The sequence below is a fragment of the Pleurodeles waltl genome, chromosome 3_1 (assembly GCF_031143425.1).
Source record: "Pleurodeles waltl isolate 20211129_DDA chromosome 3_1, aPleWal1.hap1.20221129, whole genome shotgun sequence".
Lineage (NCBI taxonomy): Eukaryota > Metazoa > Chordata > Amphibia > Caudata > Salamandridae > Pleurodeles > Pleurodeles waltl.
In genome coordinates this window covers 24485712-24502298 of record NC_090440.1, presented here as the reverse complement: position 1 = coordinate 24502298, position 16587 = coordinate 24485712, and the positions used below count along the sequence as shown (strand labels likewise).

The following is a 16587-nucleotide window of genomic DNA, read 5'->3' as shown; positions in this document are numbered from 1 at the left end:
ATAATGATACTAGGGATTTGGAGTGCGCCAACATCTTTTAAATATCGTAAGCAATTCTTTGACACTGGCTTGCCTGAGATGAGGCAAAACATTGCTTACTTATGGGTACTAAGTAGGACTCCCACCTGCAGAGATAGGATAGGAGATATGAATTGGTGCATGCTTGCAGAAAAGGAAATATACAGACGTTAAGGGCGTTCAGAGAAATTCCAGAAAACAGTGGTAGCTGGCTAATTTATAACTTTTGTGACAGTGAGGGGTTATAACAACACTCACCCCCTCAACAATTCACGAGTGTGTGCATACACACACCTGCTCACTTCCATCCATCCATAAGCATCCACACTTGCATATACTCACCCCATCTATACATAAGCAATCACACCCACCCATTCACAAGCACAAACACATACACGCATCCATTCACAAGCGCATGCATACAAACGCACATGCATGCATACATACACCCAAACATTCGGTGAACACTTACCAGTGGGGTCGTATGGTGATAAGACCCATTAAGGTAGTACCAGAGGGTGCTGGAAGCTTCAGGCAGCTTTAGCACCAACAGGCAGCCTGGGTTTGCAGAAACCAGAAGATCCCTCTTCCTCCTCATATTTCCTAAGTGTTTTATATACCAGCCAATGGGGGCGGGTCCTTTCTTTACTCTTTACAAGGTAGAGTGGGCCAGTGAGACTTGCTGATCCCACCCCACTCACTGACAAGTTGGGAATGAGTTGTATAATTCTTCACCAAATGGCAGTCAGTCCTAGAGACTTCAGACCTTAAACTCAAAGCACCCATGGATAACTTTATTAGTGGCACTGTCCCTTGTCATCAGGAGCTTGTTCATAACAGGGCTTTACTGGGGTGATAATGTCACTACCCTCAGAACTGTAAGATCGTCAGCCCAGCAAATATTGGCTGTGTGGCATCGCGTTTTAGCACATGTACAGTACTTGGATACCTGACCTTGACATGATGAGTGTCTGTCAGACTGACCTTTGAGCAGTCTAACAGACACATCATACACTTGAAAATGAGGAAAGGGTAGAGCCGCGACCCCCATACACACAGGTCGACACTTCCAGAAAATATGGGACAAATGTTGTAAAATGAATGATTTCAAATGAGCAAGTAGGGATGACTTAAGCCGGAAATGAAGGGGAAGGATTTGCTGAGATGACTGAAGCGAATTAACTATGCTCAATAAAGGGTAAAAGCCCAAGGAACATATGAAATATACCCACCATGCGAAATGTAGGAAGAGACAGGGAGAACAAGTGGTTGTGAAGATCTACGAAGAAAAAATACCAAAAGAAACACTGTATGAACTACGTCGTTTGGGGAAATCTATGTACCATACTGATAGAAATGTGTTTGTATTAGTTGTTTTTGAAGAAAGAAATCAAATGAAAGCAATTTGTTTTCAAAAAAGAAAAATCTCTACTACTGCCTATCTCTGGCCCCGTCCTTTCTGCAATTTCCTCTGCCTTTCCTCTGCTGTTCCTAATTTACTATCAACCAAAAAGACGCCAAAGAATATCCACTGTTCTGTCTCTCAGTGTAGTATAAGTGTTATGGGCCAGTTCTTTCTCTTCACAAGTCTCCTCTTTCATTCCATTTCCCAATATCCCTTCTTTCCTCATACATTTCTAGGGCGTTGAAGCAACCTCTGGTCTGAACAAAGCACTTAACTAGCAACCAATGTTACATAGCAAATTATTTTGGTCCTTGTCTTATGCTGGTTCTAAGAGAAGAGCTGGTATATTTATTGATCTTCTGTCAGCCCATTACCTAGAGGCATACCCCTGCTCATCTGTCTTCACAATACGGGTTCCTCTTTCCCTTTACTTTGCACAGACCCTTGTTGCTCCCCAATATACATATGCACATGCGCAGAAAGCTGCAAGTGGGGATTTTTTACAGGATTTTGAACAATTTTAAAGGCTGTTTAACATCTCATGCCAGAATTTAGCTATCAGACATTAGTGCTGCTTTCCATTCTACATGATGACTCCCTTATTTTGTCTTAGTGATCCCCCTTATGTATTCTAATTTAACACTTGAAAGAGCCAGCAGAGCGTGTGTGCACTTTGATCTATTTGCACCCATACTAGTGATTAAGGACCGCATTTGTTGGGTTGTGTAAGGAGATGCGTTGAAATCCTGACTCTGCCCAGTATTTCTTTTGTCACTTACCAAAGAAACAAGCACATGCCCTTGCACCCCAGATAGGACAGGGAGTATGCTCAGCTGCTGGAGAGAGGAAGGTGCTGTTTTGAACTCAGGCCTTTTCTTTGTCAGTCAGATAGATACGACCAATGTTCTTGCAGGACACAGATTCCAACGAGGTAACTGGGATATTTCTCTTACGGGAGAGCAGCGGCAATGTACGTGTAGCGAATAAAGGACAGCAGAGCTTGGGAGAAATGTGGCACAGCAGACTCACCTTTTTGTGAGGGTTTTAAGAACTGGTGCTTCTCCTGGACCGTCACCTCTCGTCCTCGGGGCAGGCTGATTCTGTCAAAAACTGTCCCAAGCAGGTTCTTCCATCTCCTAGGCTTTGGTGGTCAGTGACGTATTTACTCTTTGCAACCCACAGCAGCTGTAGAGCAGAATGGCTTGGTCTTCCTTTCTCCAGAGCTCCAGAAAGGCAACTTCGCAGATATTTCCTGGGCTTGTGCCCAGCCTCGATGGAGAGTGGTGCAGCTGTCACACTCCTAACTTACGCATGGCTGGGCTGTGTTACATGTCGTCCTCGTTTTCAGACTCCATACATTAAGTAAAGTATTGGTAAAAAGATCAATATGTGTCTACCCCTTTCCAGCAGGAGCTTGAATTACACATTAGGTGCACTGTCTTGGTTTACGCTGTGGCGTACCCATAACTGGATGCCCCTGGTGCAGTGTGCCCAATTATAGAGAAATATGTGCTGTCCTTAATGCAGGTGCAGCTTTGCCAGCTTGTGCCTGCCGTGAGGAGAAAGCATCAGTGACAGAGCTGTGGTTCGAAAACGCATCTTCTTTCACAGGAGGTGGACACTCCTCCCTTTCCTTTTTAGGCGGTGTAGGTATCACCTCACAGGCTAGCACAGTGTGTGATTACACCCAACTGCCTGGGTATAAACTAAGGGGTTCCCTGTAACCCCTGTGCTCCCCTAATAAGGGACGTCCTCAAGGGTAGTACTGAATGTGCAGAACTTGAAATCATGCAGGCACAGATTTAGTGCTGGCGTAATCCATTCTACAGAAAGACCTACACAAGTGTCTGCAGCCTTATCTGTAATACCAAAGTGCCCTGGGGTGTGAAAAGCAAGCGCAAGTGCCTGTTGTGCTCCTGGGGACTATGTAAAATTCTGCCCCAGGTGAGGTGGTCTGCTATTTAGAAATCATTAGGAGCCAGAGAGAAAAGTGAAGAGGGCTGGGCAGGACAGCAAGAGCTTTATCAACTCATGCTTGAGGGATTGACTTAAAGGGCAGGGCAGCAAGAACTTTAGTAGGACAACGTAGAAGGGCAGCAAGAGCTTTATCAAGCCATTCCGAGGACTTCCATCTTTTCGGTGTTCTTTTTGTCATTTCTAGTGAGTATTTTCCCATGCATTTGCACGACAAAAATTGGAACAGATTGTTTTTTTTCCCAGTGTTTACGAAATACATTCACATATCACATTTTTACTGTAGCAGGATACTTTTTAGCATCCAGTGATGTACAAATATGTTTTCAGGTGCTTTTTAAACATTGTCTTTGGAGGCTCACACACTCATAAAACATTTTTGCTCTTACCTTATGTACAGTAGCACAGTGGGATAATGCTTCTCACCTACTGTGTCATGGGTTCTAGGAGTAAGTTACTTACGGCTTGTGGAGCAGAAGGTGAAACGTCATGCTTCCTGTTAGTATTCTGTGTTTTACTCATCTTTAATTGCATCTCTGAAGACAGTGCTGACAGTGGAGCAATACTTTTTTAAGCGCCTGGGACACAGGGAATGAATACACTGTTAGCAAACATAGAACAAAGAAACATTAGTGCTTGTGACCTGAGTTCCAGCTGAAATGCTGACATGCGTCTCTTCACTGCACAGTACTGCTACCTGAGTGTGCAGTAACTGCAGTAAGCTCTACAGGAGCGTGCAGTGACTGGCATAAGTTTTACAGTCGTCTCCAGAAAAAAAAATCATGTACACCTTTACAATGTAGCATGCATAATGTTTGTACTCCATGTCTTCTGCTCCCTCCCTCCTCCAGTCATCCCGAAACCTGCAAAGCACCAAAAACAAGAAAACACAACATAATTAAGGGCCTGATTTAGAACTTGGTGCATGGGTTACCCCGTCACAGAGGTGGCGGATATTCCATCCGCCAAATTGTAAATCCCATTCTATCCTATGGGATTTCGGCAGATGGGATATCTGTCATCATTCATCCATCGAGTTCTAATTCAGGCCCTTAGTTTCCCTCCCATTTTCCTTGCTACAAAAACCACTGGTACTTCACAGGCACTTCTTCCCAGCTCATGTTCACAGTGTGCATGACCTAAGGAGGTGAGCCCATCTGTGTTACACCCTATTGTCACAACAGGACAAATTGAACTACTGTCTGGTGGTAAGTGAGAGCGAGCCATGAGGGAACATTTCGGCATTTCATGGGATTAAATAAGTGGTAGAGAATGAAATTCCCTCTTAAAAGTAGCAATCTCTATAATACGCTGGATGCCACTTGTTTGTGATATTTTATTACAGGAATATAGAATGCTCATGATGGTCTCTAATTGGTGTCTACAGTTCAAAAAGGGTGCTTCAGGAGCCGTATTGGAGTCTGTTGCAAACATTGCTTTGATGGTGTTGCTTGACTCACCGAAGACAGTTTTCTTAAGACTGAGAAGGTCGTCCGTGAGCTTTTAAGGTCTCCGCTCTGCGGCTATCTTAAAAAAAACAATGTCCCTCTCCTATACATTTTTCAAACAAACATGAATGACAAATGAAAACCTATTACAAAAAATGTGTACATTTTATTCCTAATCACATAAACATTAATAATGAAAAAAACTCAAAGAAAAATACTACTCACAAAGACACAAAGACAAATTACTAGTTAATAACCATCACAAAAATCTGACAGACTCCAGACTCATTCACAACAAGACAACAAATAAAACAGTTCAAATTCATAGGAGAGGGACATTGTTTCTTTGAAGATAGATTTGACTCCCTGGTTTCCCTCCATATCAACCCAGTAACCCCTTTCTTTGATTTTCCTCCGCTCTGAGGCCCCACTATCCCCTGGCATTAGTTGGTGGAGCAGTATCAAGGGCATCTTTCGCTTGCGGAGGCCCCTTGAATGAGTTGCAACAGGACAGCCTGTGGTCTGCGCTGGGGTTGCCTGTGTGCCCCTTTTGGGCCTCTGCAAGACTGCCAAGGACCCACTGCCTAGTCACTCGTGCAACCGCATGGGTACCTGGGTCATGGTCAAAGCGTGCTCCCGCCACCAGGATCAGGATGCATGCAGGGTGAGCAGATAGTCTGTTGCTGACCAATTCTTCATAGTGTCACTGGTGCTTCTTGCCTTTTGATATAATGACAGTGTCTGACTCCACTTGGATTGTTCGCTGCTCCACGGATGGTAGAGTTGACACAATACACAGGGACTGGAATTATGGGGTTGCCAGGTGTGTGGTGAACCTGTATGACAGTTGGCAACAACTTGCCTTGATTGTTGCAGACATTCTTTCTTGGTTCGACAATGACTTGAAGTGATGATAGCCAGGTGATTACCTATTTTACTTGTACAAACATCTGCATCTTTTGGCCTGAGTGTTCTGACTCGCCAAACAGCTGGTGACTGTGTCGGGACGTTTGCACTGGGAAGCTTGGGGCAGAGATTTGGTTTACTCATGCTTGCTGCTTACTCAGTTCTCCTTGTGGAATTGGGGCAGAGATTTGGTTTGCACATGCTTGTGGCTTACTATTGGTTCTCCCACTGGACTGTGCCAAGTTGTCCTTGCTTCACCTCGGTGTTTCACTTGGGTGGATAGATGCACTCAGCGGCATGAGTCTTTTTCAAGTGTGCCTTTCAGGCCTGGCCACTCTTAATCTTCCCTCCTTCTGGGCGTGGTCGATCTTCAGGTTTCACAGTGTGAACCGGCTGGTTACACTTTCTTCTCTTCTTTATTCTCGGTGCTTCAGCATGCACCTTCTTTCCTTCTAGGCTGCTGAAACTTCTTATTGCTTGAGTCTCTTCTCCTTCTGGGTGCAGCAGTGTGTCCCTTCTTTGGAACCAGCCAACAGGTGCTGTCAGTGTTGATTGTCTCTGTACTCTGGCCACTGCCCTTGTGTGTTGGGCTCTGGCTTGGTGAGGATCAGGCAGTCACAAATCCTGTTCTTCTCTTCTTCCCTAATGCTGTGTGGCATCCAGACACGTGTTGTGTGTTCCCTTCTCTGGGACTTTATTGGAGCTCCTACTCCGTGGGCAGTAGAGGGCTGTGCTCCTACCTCACATTCTCTTGATGGTGCAGTACTTTTGCCTTAAGGCTTTACTGTCGGACTTAGCTTTTGTGTGTGGGCACCTAGGGGCCTTTATGGTGCAGAAGTAGGGCCTTCGTGATTGGGCCATATCTCAGGTGCAGTGTGTGCTCATCCTTCATTCAGCGCAGGCGAAATAACCCAAAGAGGCAGACGTACAGGTGGGGAAATCAGAGTTGATACTAATTTATAATTTGGCCAATAGTTCATTGGACATATATGAACAGAGCCTTCCAAGAAAAGGTATACCCTTTGGCCCTGATTTTGTGAAGACTAGAATGGAATTATTTCATTTCTGTATGAAATTGCGACTGAAGTTATTCTTTTTGAATGATGCAACCACTCAAATGTATGGTTCCTCTCTGGTTTGAAGAATCCATCCTGTTTTTATCCACCCAGAAATTGCTTATTGAATACAGACCTTCGAAATAACTGTGCTTTGAGAACTAGATATGATTGAACGAAAAAATGATTATATTTTATATTTTCTATGTCAACATTAGTGCATAATTTGCAAAAGAATGAAGTCCAGGGCCCAGAGTTGTGGTCAGAAGCCGGTGGCTGGCTCTACAGAATGCCAGGGGTATAAATACCAAGGCTGCGTAGTCTCAAACCCATCCATGCCTGTTTCATCCTATATGTAGACACTCCTATCCCTTTATCTCACTCTCTCAGGTTCTGTTCCCTCCCTGCTTTCTCCCCTTGTCACTGTTGCTCTGTCTTTTTTTTCTTCCTCCTCCTCGATTCTCCATTTTGTTTTTTTCTGCCTCTTGCTTTGGGTCAAACTTTGATGTAGAAATAAAGTGCCAGTCCCCAGAAATGAGTGCCAGTGGGTCCTACCTGCAGCCAGCAGCTTAAATTAAGCAGCAGTCGACATAGTTTTCCTTTGTTGTTACAGTCTTGCTGCATCAGATTACTGAGGACACCTATAATTGATATGTGGCACATTACCATGTCTTTATTAGGCCATCCATCACAGCTATTTGTTCTTCTTGTATTTTAAAAAGAATGCTTCTTGAATGTATAGTGAAAAAAGCTTAGGACCTGATTTAGTTCTCGGAGGATGTAATACTCCGTCACAAACATGGCGGATATCCTGTCCGCTGTATTATGGTCTCCATGGAATATAATGGGATTGTAATACGAAACTAAATCAGGTCCTTAGTCTGTTTGTACCTCAGCCTGCTGTGGGCCAGGGGCAGCTGCAGCAATGACAGTTGCATTCAAACCACAAAGGCTGCAGTGCTTTGGCAGCAGAGGGCACCAATTAATTATAAATGGAGCAAAAAACAGTGCCTTTAGGTTTCTACTGCAAAGGGTGGATTTTTCATTCTATTAGTTTTATCTGGTTTTAATCGTGTTGAACCGAAAACCAGAAGCACTAGACACCTCGAAATTACAGCATGTGATCCTAGAGGAGCTGATATTTGACTTTAACGTTAGTAACGTAGAGTGTTTTGCAAGAGTACCAGATCACTGAAGGGAAGTGCAGGGGTGTGCGTACTGCTACATGACACTGTTTATGAAAGGATGTTTTACTTTCATAGGAATGGGGCGTAACTAGGCTCACCTTTGAGTATGACTCTGAGCCTTTTGGAAAAGAAAGAGATGCAGCCATCATGAAGCTAGCAAAGAAATCTGGAGTGGAAGTAATCATCGAGAACTCGCACACACTCTACGATCTGGACAGGTGAGCTGAAGCAGTCAATCAACTGGCACACTCTGCAACCCTGACACTTGAGCGAAAGTAGTCTAGTGAACTTGCATACACTTTATAACCCGATGAGCTGTAACAATCTAGGGAATTTGCATATACTTTATAACTCTGATGAGCTGTAACAATCTAGTGAACTTGCATACACTTTATAACCCTGATGAGCTGTAACAATCTAGTGAACTTGCATACACTTTATAACCCGATGAGCTGTAACAATCTAGTGAACTTGCATACACTTTATAACCCTGATGAGCTGTAACAATCTAGTGAACTTGCATACACTTTATAACCCTGATGAGCTGTAACAATCTAGTGAACTTGCATACACTTTATAACCCTGATGAGCTGTAACAATCTAGTGAACTTGCATACACTTTATAACCCGATGAGCTGTAACAATCTGGTGAACTTGCATACACTTTATAACCCTGATGAGCTGTAACAATCTAGTGAACTTGCATACACTTTATAACCCTGATGAGCTGTAACAATCTAGTGAACTTGCATACACTTTATAACCCGATGAGCTGTAACAATCTAGTGAACTTGCATACACTTTATAACGCTGATGAGCTGTAACAATCTAGTGAACTTGCATACAGTACACTTTATAACCCTGATGAGCTGTAACAATCTAGTGAACTTGCATACACTTTATAACCCTGATGAGCTGTAACAATCTAGTGAACTTGCATACACTTTATAACCCCGATGAGCTGTAACAATCTAGTGAACTTGCATACGCTTTATAACCCTGATGAGCTGTAACAATCTAGTGAACTTGCATACACTTTATAACCCTGATGAGCTGTAACAATCTAGTGAACTTGCATACACTTTATAACCCTGATGAGCTGTAACAATGTAGTGAACTTGCATACACTTTATAACCCAATGAGCTGTAACAATCTAGTGAACTTGCATACACTTTATAATCCTGATGAGCTGTAACAATCTACTGAACTTGTACACACTTTATAACTGTGACGCGCTGTAACAATCTAGTGAACTTGCATACACTTTATAACCGTGATGCGCTGTACAATCTAGTGAACTTGTGCTCTGTGTGACCTTGACATTTGACCTTGCACTTTGTACAGCCTCTGTAGATAAACTGTAACAATTTAGAAAACTCATACATACTCTGTAACTCCGCACCTTGGACAGATGTGCTCTGGTAGCAACACCAAATCCAACCTGTTATTTTTAATGAAGTCAAATGGTTACTATGTGAAAACAACAGAAAACATCTGCACAAAACTCATTTTAATTGATACCAGCAATAAGTCGTGGAAAAGCAGCACTGTTACAACATCATAGATGATATTTAAACTTAATTCACAGAATAGCATGAGTGCAGACAATACAGATAAAGTTATTTACAATCCTGTGCAGTAATGCTGGAGACTCCTTATTTTTGGTTTACAAACAATATCAATGCACGGCAGAGGAACTAACAGCTGGGTCACATGCAGAGCAGTAGTCTTTTATAAGGAATAAGTTGGAAATTGTTCTCGTTGACCCAATGTGTGGACTTTGGTGTATCCATTGTGGTTTTCTCCAAGCTTCAGTTTTGTGGCTCTTTCTTCACATGAAGCAGACGTTTGTCTTTTCTTCTTGTTTCAGTAACCAGTTAATTATTCCAAACTCCCTAGAGGAAACTTCTGTCCTAAATGACAATATATATTTGCTCATATATTTCAAGGTGCTGTGTTCTGTAAAAAAATGTTCTGCATCGTAGGATCTTCACTGATAGTCATAAATCTTGAAAAAGTGTGTGGTTCCTACGCAGACCCCGGAACACCTTCTTCAATATAAATATTTTAAGATTCCAGAAAAAAATCTTCATAGTGTTCAGCACCCGAAGTCATTTTCCATGAAAAGTCAGTGTAGAATGACAGAGATGAATTTTCCTGGAGAATGCTGGAGGAGAATAGCAGACTGTATATACTAAAAAAAGGCCTTTTTGCACACATTGTCATAGAAAAGGCTGCTCAACTCCGGATTCAGCATAGGAAGGAAAAGATAGCCTGATAGGCTAACACCGGGAAGATTAGAAAGAAAGGAACCTGTACCTTTAAGGACCCCAGAGAGACCCTGTATCCCAGAGTGCACTGTAGTAACAGTTTGCCTGAGAGCGTTGGTTCTTTTTTCCGGCTCCTTCAGTCAGGAACTCAGAACACCTCTGGTATTTTACTTCACCAGTATTTTGATTAAAATCCTTTTCAGAACTTTCAAAAGCCTTTTTACATGACATTTGAAGACTTCCTTTTTCAAGTATTGCTGATTTTTCAGGAATTCTGCAGAGGATTTATCTCAGAATGCCTGCCCTTCTCACAAAATGCCCTTCCTGTTGCAGAAAGAAAGCCTCTTCTGATGCCCACAAGGTCAATGTGGTTTGTTTATCTCCTAATCGTATTTCCAAGGGCTGTGATATTTGCAGCAAAATGTCAAAAAAGAACTCTAAAAGACAGGGAAGACATCAGGCCGTGTGGCTGGATGAAAGGATGAAAGTAGACCAGGAAATGAAGAAAAGGAAGAGAATGGAGAGGTCTGCTTCATACCAATCTCCAGAAAAATACTGAAAAACAGGTACTGACTTCCTCAAAAGGAGATCTAAACCTGAAAAATCCACCTCTCGGCACCGGCACCATCATCATGGCCATTGACATCAAAAGCTTTGACGCCACCGTCAAGAGGTTTGGCGCCTACCTGTTCACCTTCAAAGGAAGGCTCCACGTTGACAGCACATTTTCACCATCACCGATCAACGTCAAGATCAGCCACAGGACTTACCTCAATGCTGAGTAAGCCGGCAACACCACCATCGGGATCTCACTCCTCGACTTCAAGTTCCCATTGATCGACGTCATACTCACAACACTCAGAGTCAAGTTTTGACCGTGCATGGTCAACATCCCTCCCATCAACGTCAGTGTCTAAGACCAAGTCACACTCAACGTCGAAGCGAAAACATTCTCTCCCAGGACTCCAGCTATAATTAAAAGGACAGCTACGACGTTGGTGACTCCACTCTCAATGTTGAGAGTCACTCACACAGTGATTTCTCCTTCTTCTTCTCATTGGTCAGGATCATCTCAGCGGTCAGAAACTCCTCCTCAAATAACAGGTCTTCCACCAGTCCAACCCAAAATTCTCTCAACTGACCCGTGCAAGTATGTTTGCAACCTTTACAGTTATCACCAGTGAGGCAACTCTCTAGAGCAACATCAGTGTCACCTATTTGCAAGTGGAAAGTTCCATCCCCGAATAGGAATTTACTCAGAAAATCCTTGACTCCCTCCACGAGTTCAAGATCTATCTCTCCAGGCACAATTGTAGGAAAATGGCATCTTTCTGGCATAGATACTCTAAGTTTTTGCCTGATGGCAGTGTGTTTGGACTGTAGTTCACTGCGATCCTGCTAACTAGGACCACAGTGCCTGTGCTCTCTCTCCCCTGAATTTAGTTGCTGGTAATTTCTTACACCCATAATTGGCATACTGGTACACCCATGTAAGTCCCTTTTATATGGCACCTAGGTACCCAGGGCATTGGTACACCAGTGGTTCTGCATTGGCTGCAACATGTATTATGCCACCATGGGAGCCATGCAAACTTTGACCTCAGGCCTGCCATTGCAGCCTGCATGAAATGGTGTATGCACCCTTGGACCACCGAATCTGTCCACTGAACTGAGACATTATAAGTCACCCCTCTGGTAGGCCCACCAGCCCAGGGCAGGGTTCATGTCTCTAAGTGTGAGGGTACCCCTGCATGACCAGGGTGCCCCTACAGACCCCAGGCCCGTTCCTGGGCTCTGTAAGTGCGGGAAGCTATCTTACAGTATGTACTGGATGTTGGTCAACACAAGCGGTCCAACTACATAATGGCTTCTCCGAACCTAGGGGTGTTTGGTATCAAACATGTTGGAATCATGCAACTGCACCGATCCCAGTGTTAGTTGCATTATATCATGTACTCTGGGGGTCCCTTAGAGGATCCTCAAGTTCTTCCGGTGCAGCCTTATGGAGTCTAGCTGCCAGCCCACTAGGCTGCAGACCCCAGACACTGTTCTGTCCCCTTGCTGGTGAGCCAGGCTCAGACCAGAGAAGCAGAAAAAAAGGATTTCCTGCAAGAGAGAGCTGTGACCACATCTCCCTTTGTATTAGGTGTGAAATGTCTGGGATGTGGTGGCCTCTGAGCACCACCAGACTGCTTTGAAGGGCACATTCAATGCCCTGTTTGCATAATCCGGTATGCACCAGTTCAGGAACCCCTGGTTAACGCTTGGGTGCGAATCTACACAAAGGACAGGGGAGTGACCATCCCCCTGTCCATCTCCTCCCCTAGGGAGACGCATAGAGCTCTGCCAGATGGCCACTTGATTCTGCCATCTTGGAAATAATATGTGCGGAGGCCCTTGGAAGCATCTGACTGGTTAGGCCAGGTAGATGATGTCCCTGACCCCCTCTGATAGGTGGATCACTGCAGAGAGTGACCAACCCTGTTTTACGGTTACTTAAGGGCTCCCCCACGGGTGGGTCCTCAGATTCTTTGAGCAAGACTCTCCAAGGAACCTTCTGCAAGACATCTTCTGATGGATACAACTACCTGTGGATTCCTCACCTCATGAATACTCCCATGGCGCCAGCATTCGACGGAAATCTTCTTACTAGTCTCTGCACGTCGACGAGGACGTCACTGTCTCGCACGCGACGCCGTCTGACGTCATACAGGCAATAAGAGGTCCTCGACGACGTGCAGACGTCAGTTCCCTTTTTTCCGTGCATTCGAAACGGTTATCTTCGAGGGAGCAACTGTTACTCTTGCGGTTACAGTGTATATCTTGCTGCGTACTCTTTCTCTGTGGAAATAATGTCGCAGAGAAAGTCTGGATTTAAGCCTTGTCGTGAGTGTGGAGGCAAGATGTCGGTGACGGATCCTCATTCCGATTGCCTTTGGTGTTTGAGCTCCGACCACGACGTCTCGACTTGTGATTCGTGTCAGCACATGAATCCGAAGGCCCTTAAAGAACGCGAGGCGAAGCTGTTTATGGCCAAGTCAAAGGAGAAGCATCACAAGAAAAAGTCTTCTCCAAGACATCGGCGTCATCGAGACTCCCGGCGCCGTAGAGAATCTCGGCGTCATTCAAGGGAGGCTCGTTCCAGGTCTCCGGATCGGCGCCGGAGGACATGGGAGGTCAGCCCCACGGTGACGCCGCATCCTTCGACGCCGTTGCTCTCTCCGGCGTCTCCAACTTCGCCTGGACAGGCGTCGGTGATTGAGGTATTGGAGCCTCAAGTGTTTTCTCCGGCGCAGACGCCGAGGCCGGCGTCGGGGTCGCCTCCGAGTCAGGCACCCCAGTATCCGGCTTTTCCCACCCCTGGAGCCGATAGTTCCGCATTCTTGAATGCGATGTATGCCATCTTCCAACAGATGGCTCCAGGGGGTGCTCCGGCTGGGCCTTTGGCCTTTTCTTTGGGTGATCCTGCGCCTCTTCGGCCGGCACCCTTTATGCCCTTTCTCCCGTTTGGGAACGTGGGCTCGGCGCCAGTGTCGGCGCCGGTGGCCGCTCCGATGGCTTCGGAGGGATTGGCCCCAGGGATTTCCATCCCGTCGACGTCGAGATTTCGGCCTGTGACTCCGGTGGGTCCATCCGTTTCATCTGCTCTTCAGTCGGCGCCGAAGTTGCCTGTGGCGCCGGATGCGGCGTCGGTGGCTTCGGAAGATCGGCTCCGATCTCCGACTTCGGCGGAGGTATTGTCGACTCCGCGGATTGAGCAACGACTGCATTCAAGGAGGCGTGCTCTCCGGGTACTAGAGGAGCAGGAGTACCAACGAGCCCTAGAGGAAGGAGAGCTAGAGGACTCGGGTGATGGGCTGCGTGGACTGGAGTCGGCCAGTGGGCTGGACACTTCCCCTGAGTGGGACCTTTCATCCCCGGGGGAATATACCGAGGAAGCTGCTTCCTTTCATACAGTGGTACGGAAGGCAGCTAGTTTTTTGGACCTGCCTTTGCCGGTGGTGGAGGCGAAACAAAACCTTTTGACAGAGGTGTTGCATCCGGCCTCAGCCGCGGCGGAGCCTCTATTACCTTTTAATGACGCTCTGCTGGATCCGGTTTTAGAGGTGTGGAAGAAGCCGGCATCTTCCCCAGCAGTTCACAGAGCCGTGGCCAGGAGGTATCGGACGGCTCCAACTGATCCTGGTTTCCTATCTAGGCACCCTACGCCGGAGAGCTTGGTTGTGCAGGCCTCCTGTTCGTCCAAGTCAGCGCCTGGTTCTTTTCCGACGGTGCCGGGGGACAGAGATTCAAAAAAGCTGGAGGCGCAGTCGAAGAAGATTTTTTCGTCCTGCAGTCTGGCTTTAAAAGCCACCAATGCAACCTGTATCCTGGGGAGGTATATTCATGCTCTGATGGATGACATCTCCTCTTCGTTTACAGAGCTTCCCCAGGGTCTTTTGGATCTTGTCTCTGATGCTCAGGCTGCTGCGACCCAAATTATCCAGACGGGACTGGATACCACCGACTCGGTAGCCAGAGCAATGGGCACAACTGTGGTGGAAAGGAGACAGGCCTGGCTCCGTAACTCGGGCTTTTCGGCAGATGTACAGTCCACATTGTTGGATCTCCTGTTTGATGGGGACAAACTGTTTGGGGCTAAGGCTGATTCGGCCTTGGAACGGTTTAAGGAGAGCAGGGCCACGGCTAAGTCGCTGGGACTCCAAGCTCCTTCTTCCACGGCCTCTTCCAGATTCTTCAGGAGGTTTCGTGAATTTGGGCGTGGCTCTTCCTCCTCTTCCTTTCGGGGAAGATATCAGCAACCTGCCTCTTCCCATCCCTATAGATCTTTTAGGGGGAGGGGTAGGGTCCGCACCAGGGGAGCTTCTCAGCAGCACTCTGCCTCTTCCTCATCCTCTGGCGGGGTGCAGCAGGGGAAGCAGCCTTAGGCTTCCACCATTTCCCACTCACTCCTCTCCTGTAGGGGGAAGATTACAGCATTTTCTCACCAAATGGGAGACTGTTACGTCGGACACTTGGGTTCTCAGTGTTGTGGGAAAAGGCTACACCCTTCCCTTTCGGGAGTTTCCGCCCCTCATCCCGCCCCGTCCTTCGTATTGTTCACAAGAACACCTCCTGTTGCTAGAACAGGAGGTAGAAGTCCTCCTTTTAAAGGGCGCGGTGGAGTTGGTCCCGGAGCAGGAAAGGGGTCAAGGAGTTTACTCAAGGTATTTCCTGATTCCCAAGAAGGATGGTCGTTTGAGACCAATTCTGGACCTGAGGATCTTGAATTGGTTCCTCAAGCAGGAAAAGTTCAAGATGCTGACCCTAGCACAGGTGCTTTTGGCGTTGAACATGGAAGACTGGATGGTGTCTGTCGACTTGCAGGATGCTTACTTTCATATCCCGATACTCAAGTCACACAGGAAGTATCTCCGGTTTGTGGTGGGATCGCAACACTACCAGTTTGCGGTCCTTCCGTTTGGTCTTACTTCAGCACCTCGAGTCTTCACGAAGGTGATGTCGGTGGTTGCGGCAGAGCTCAGAAGGAAGGGGATAGCAGTATTCCCTTACTTGGACGATTGGTTAATCAAAGCCAAGTCCCCGGAGCTTGTGTTGCGTCATCTGCAGTCAACAACCCAGTTGTTGTTCGACCTGGGCTTTTCGGTGAACGAGCCCAAATCTCACCTAGAGCCCTCTCAGCGCCTCCTGTTCATAGGGGCAGTACTGGATACAACATTGGGTCGGGCCTTTCCTCCGCCTCAGCGGATTCAAGATATTCAGGATTTGGTTCCAATGTTTCGAAATGGAGCGGTAGTTCCAGTCCTCAAGGTCCTTCGTCTGCTCGGTCTTTTTGCCTCCTGCATTCTGTTGGTCACGCATGCTCGCTGGCACATGAGGGCTCTTCAGTGGTGCCTCCGAAGGCAGTGGTCTCAACACAGAGGGGATCTAGAGGGTACTGTCAAGATCTCCAGAGATGCTGCTGTGGATTTGAAGTGGTGGATTGCAAGCAACAATCTTTCACAAGGAAAGCCGTTCCAGCAGTCGCCACCAGTGACAACAGTCATAACGGATGCTTCCACTCTAGGGTGGGGAGCTCATCTGGGGGATCTGGAGATCAAAGGTCTTTGGTCTCCAGAGGAACAGATTTTTCACATCAATCTGTTAGAGTTACGGGCTGTACGTCTGGCTCTCAAGGCCTTCCTCCCTTCCCTTCGTGGTCAGTCGGTACAGGTCCTAACGGACAATACTACCACGATGTGGTACATAAACAAGCAGGGAGGAGTGGGGTCGTACCTTCTCTGCAGAGAAGCTCTTCGACTATGGTCCTGGGCAAAGGACCA

At 46.4% G+C, this 16587-nt stretch overlaps 1 protein-coding gene across 3 annotated transcripts in view; it reads left to right on the top strand.

Moving 5' to 3' along the window:
• The window catches only part of CRY2 (cryptochrome circadian regulator 2), a 377643-nt gene that overhangs the window by 42734 nt on the left and 318322 nt on the right, over window positions 1-16587 (top strand). For all 3 annotated transcript variants that reach the window (XM_069221752.1, XM_069221753.1, XM_069221754.1), the window contains one exon: window positions 8069-8211. In XM_069221752.1, the coding sequence (XP_069077853.1) occupies window positions 8069-8211 (143 nt within the window). The remainder of the gene's footprint in view (window positions 1-8068; window positions 8212-16587) is intronic.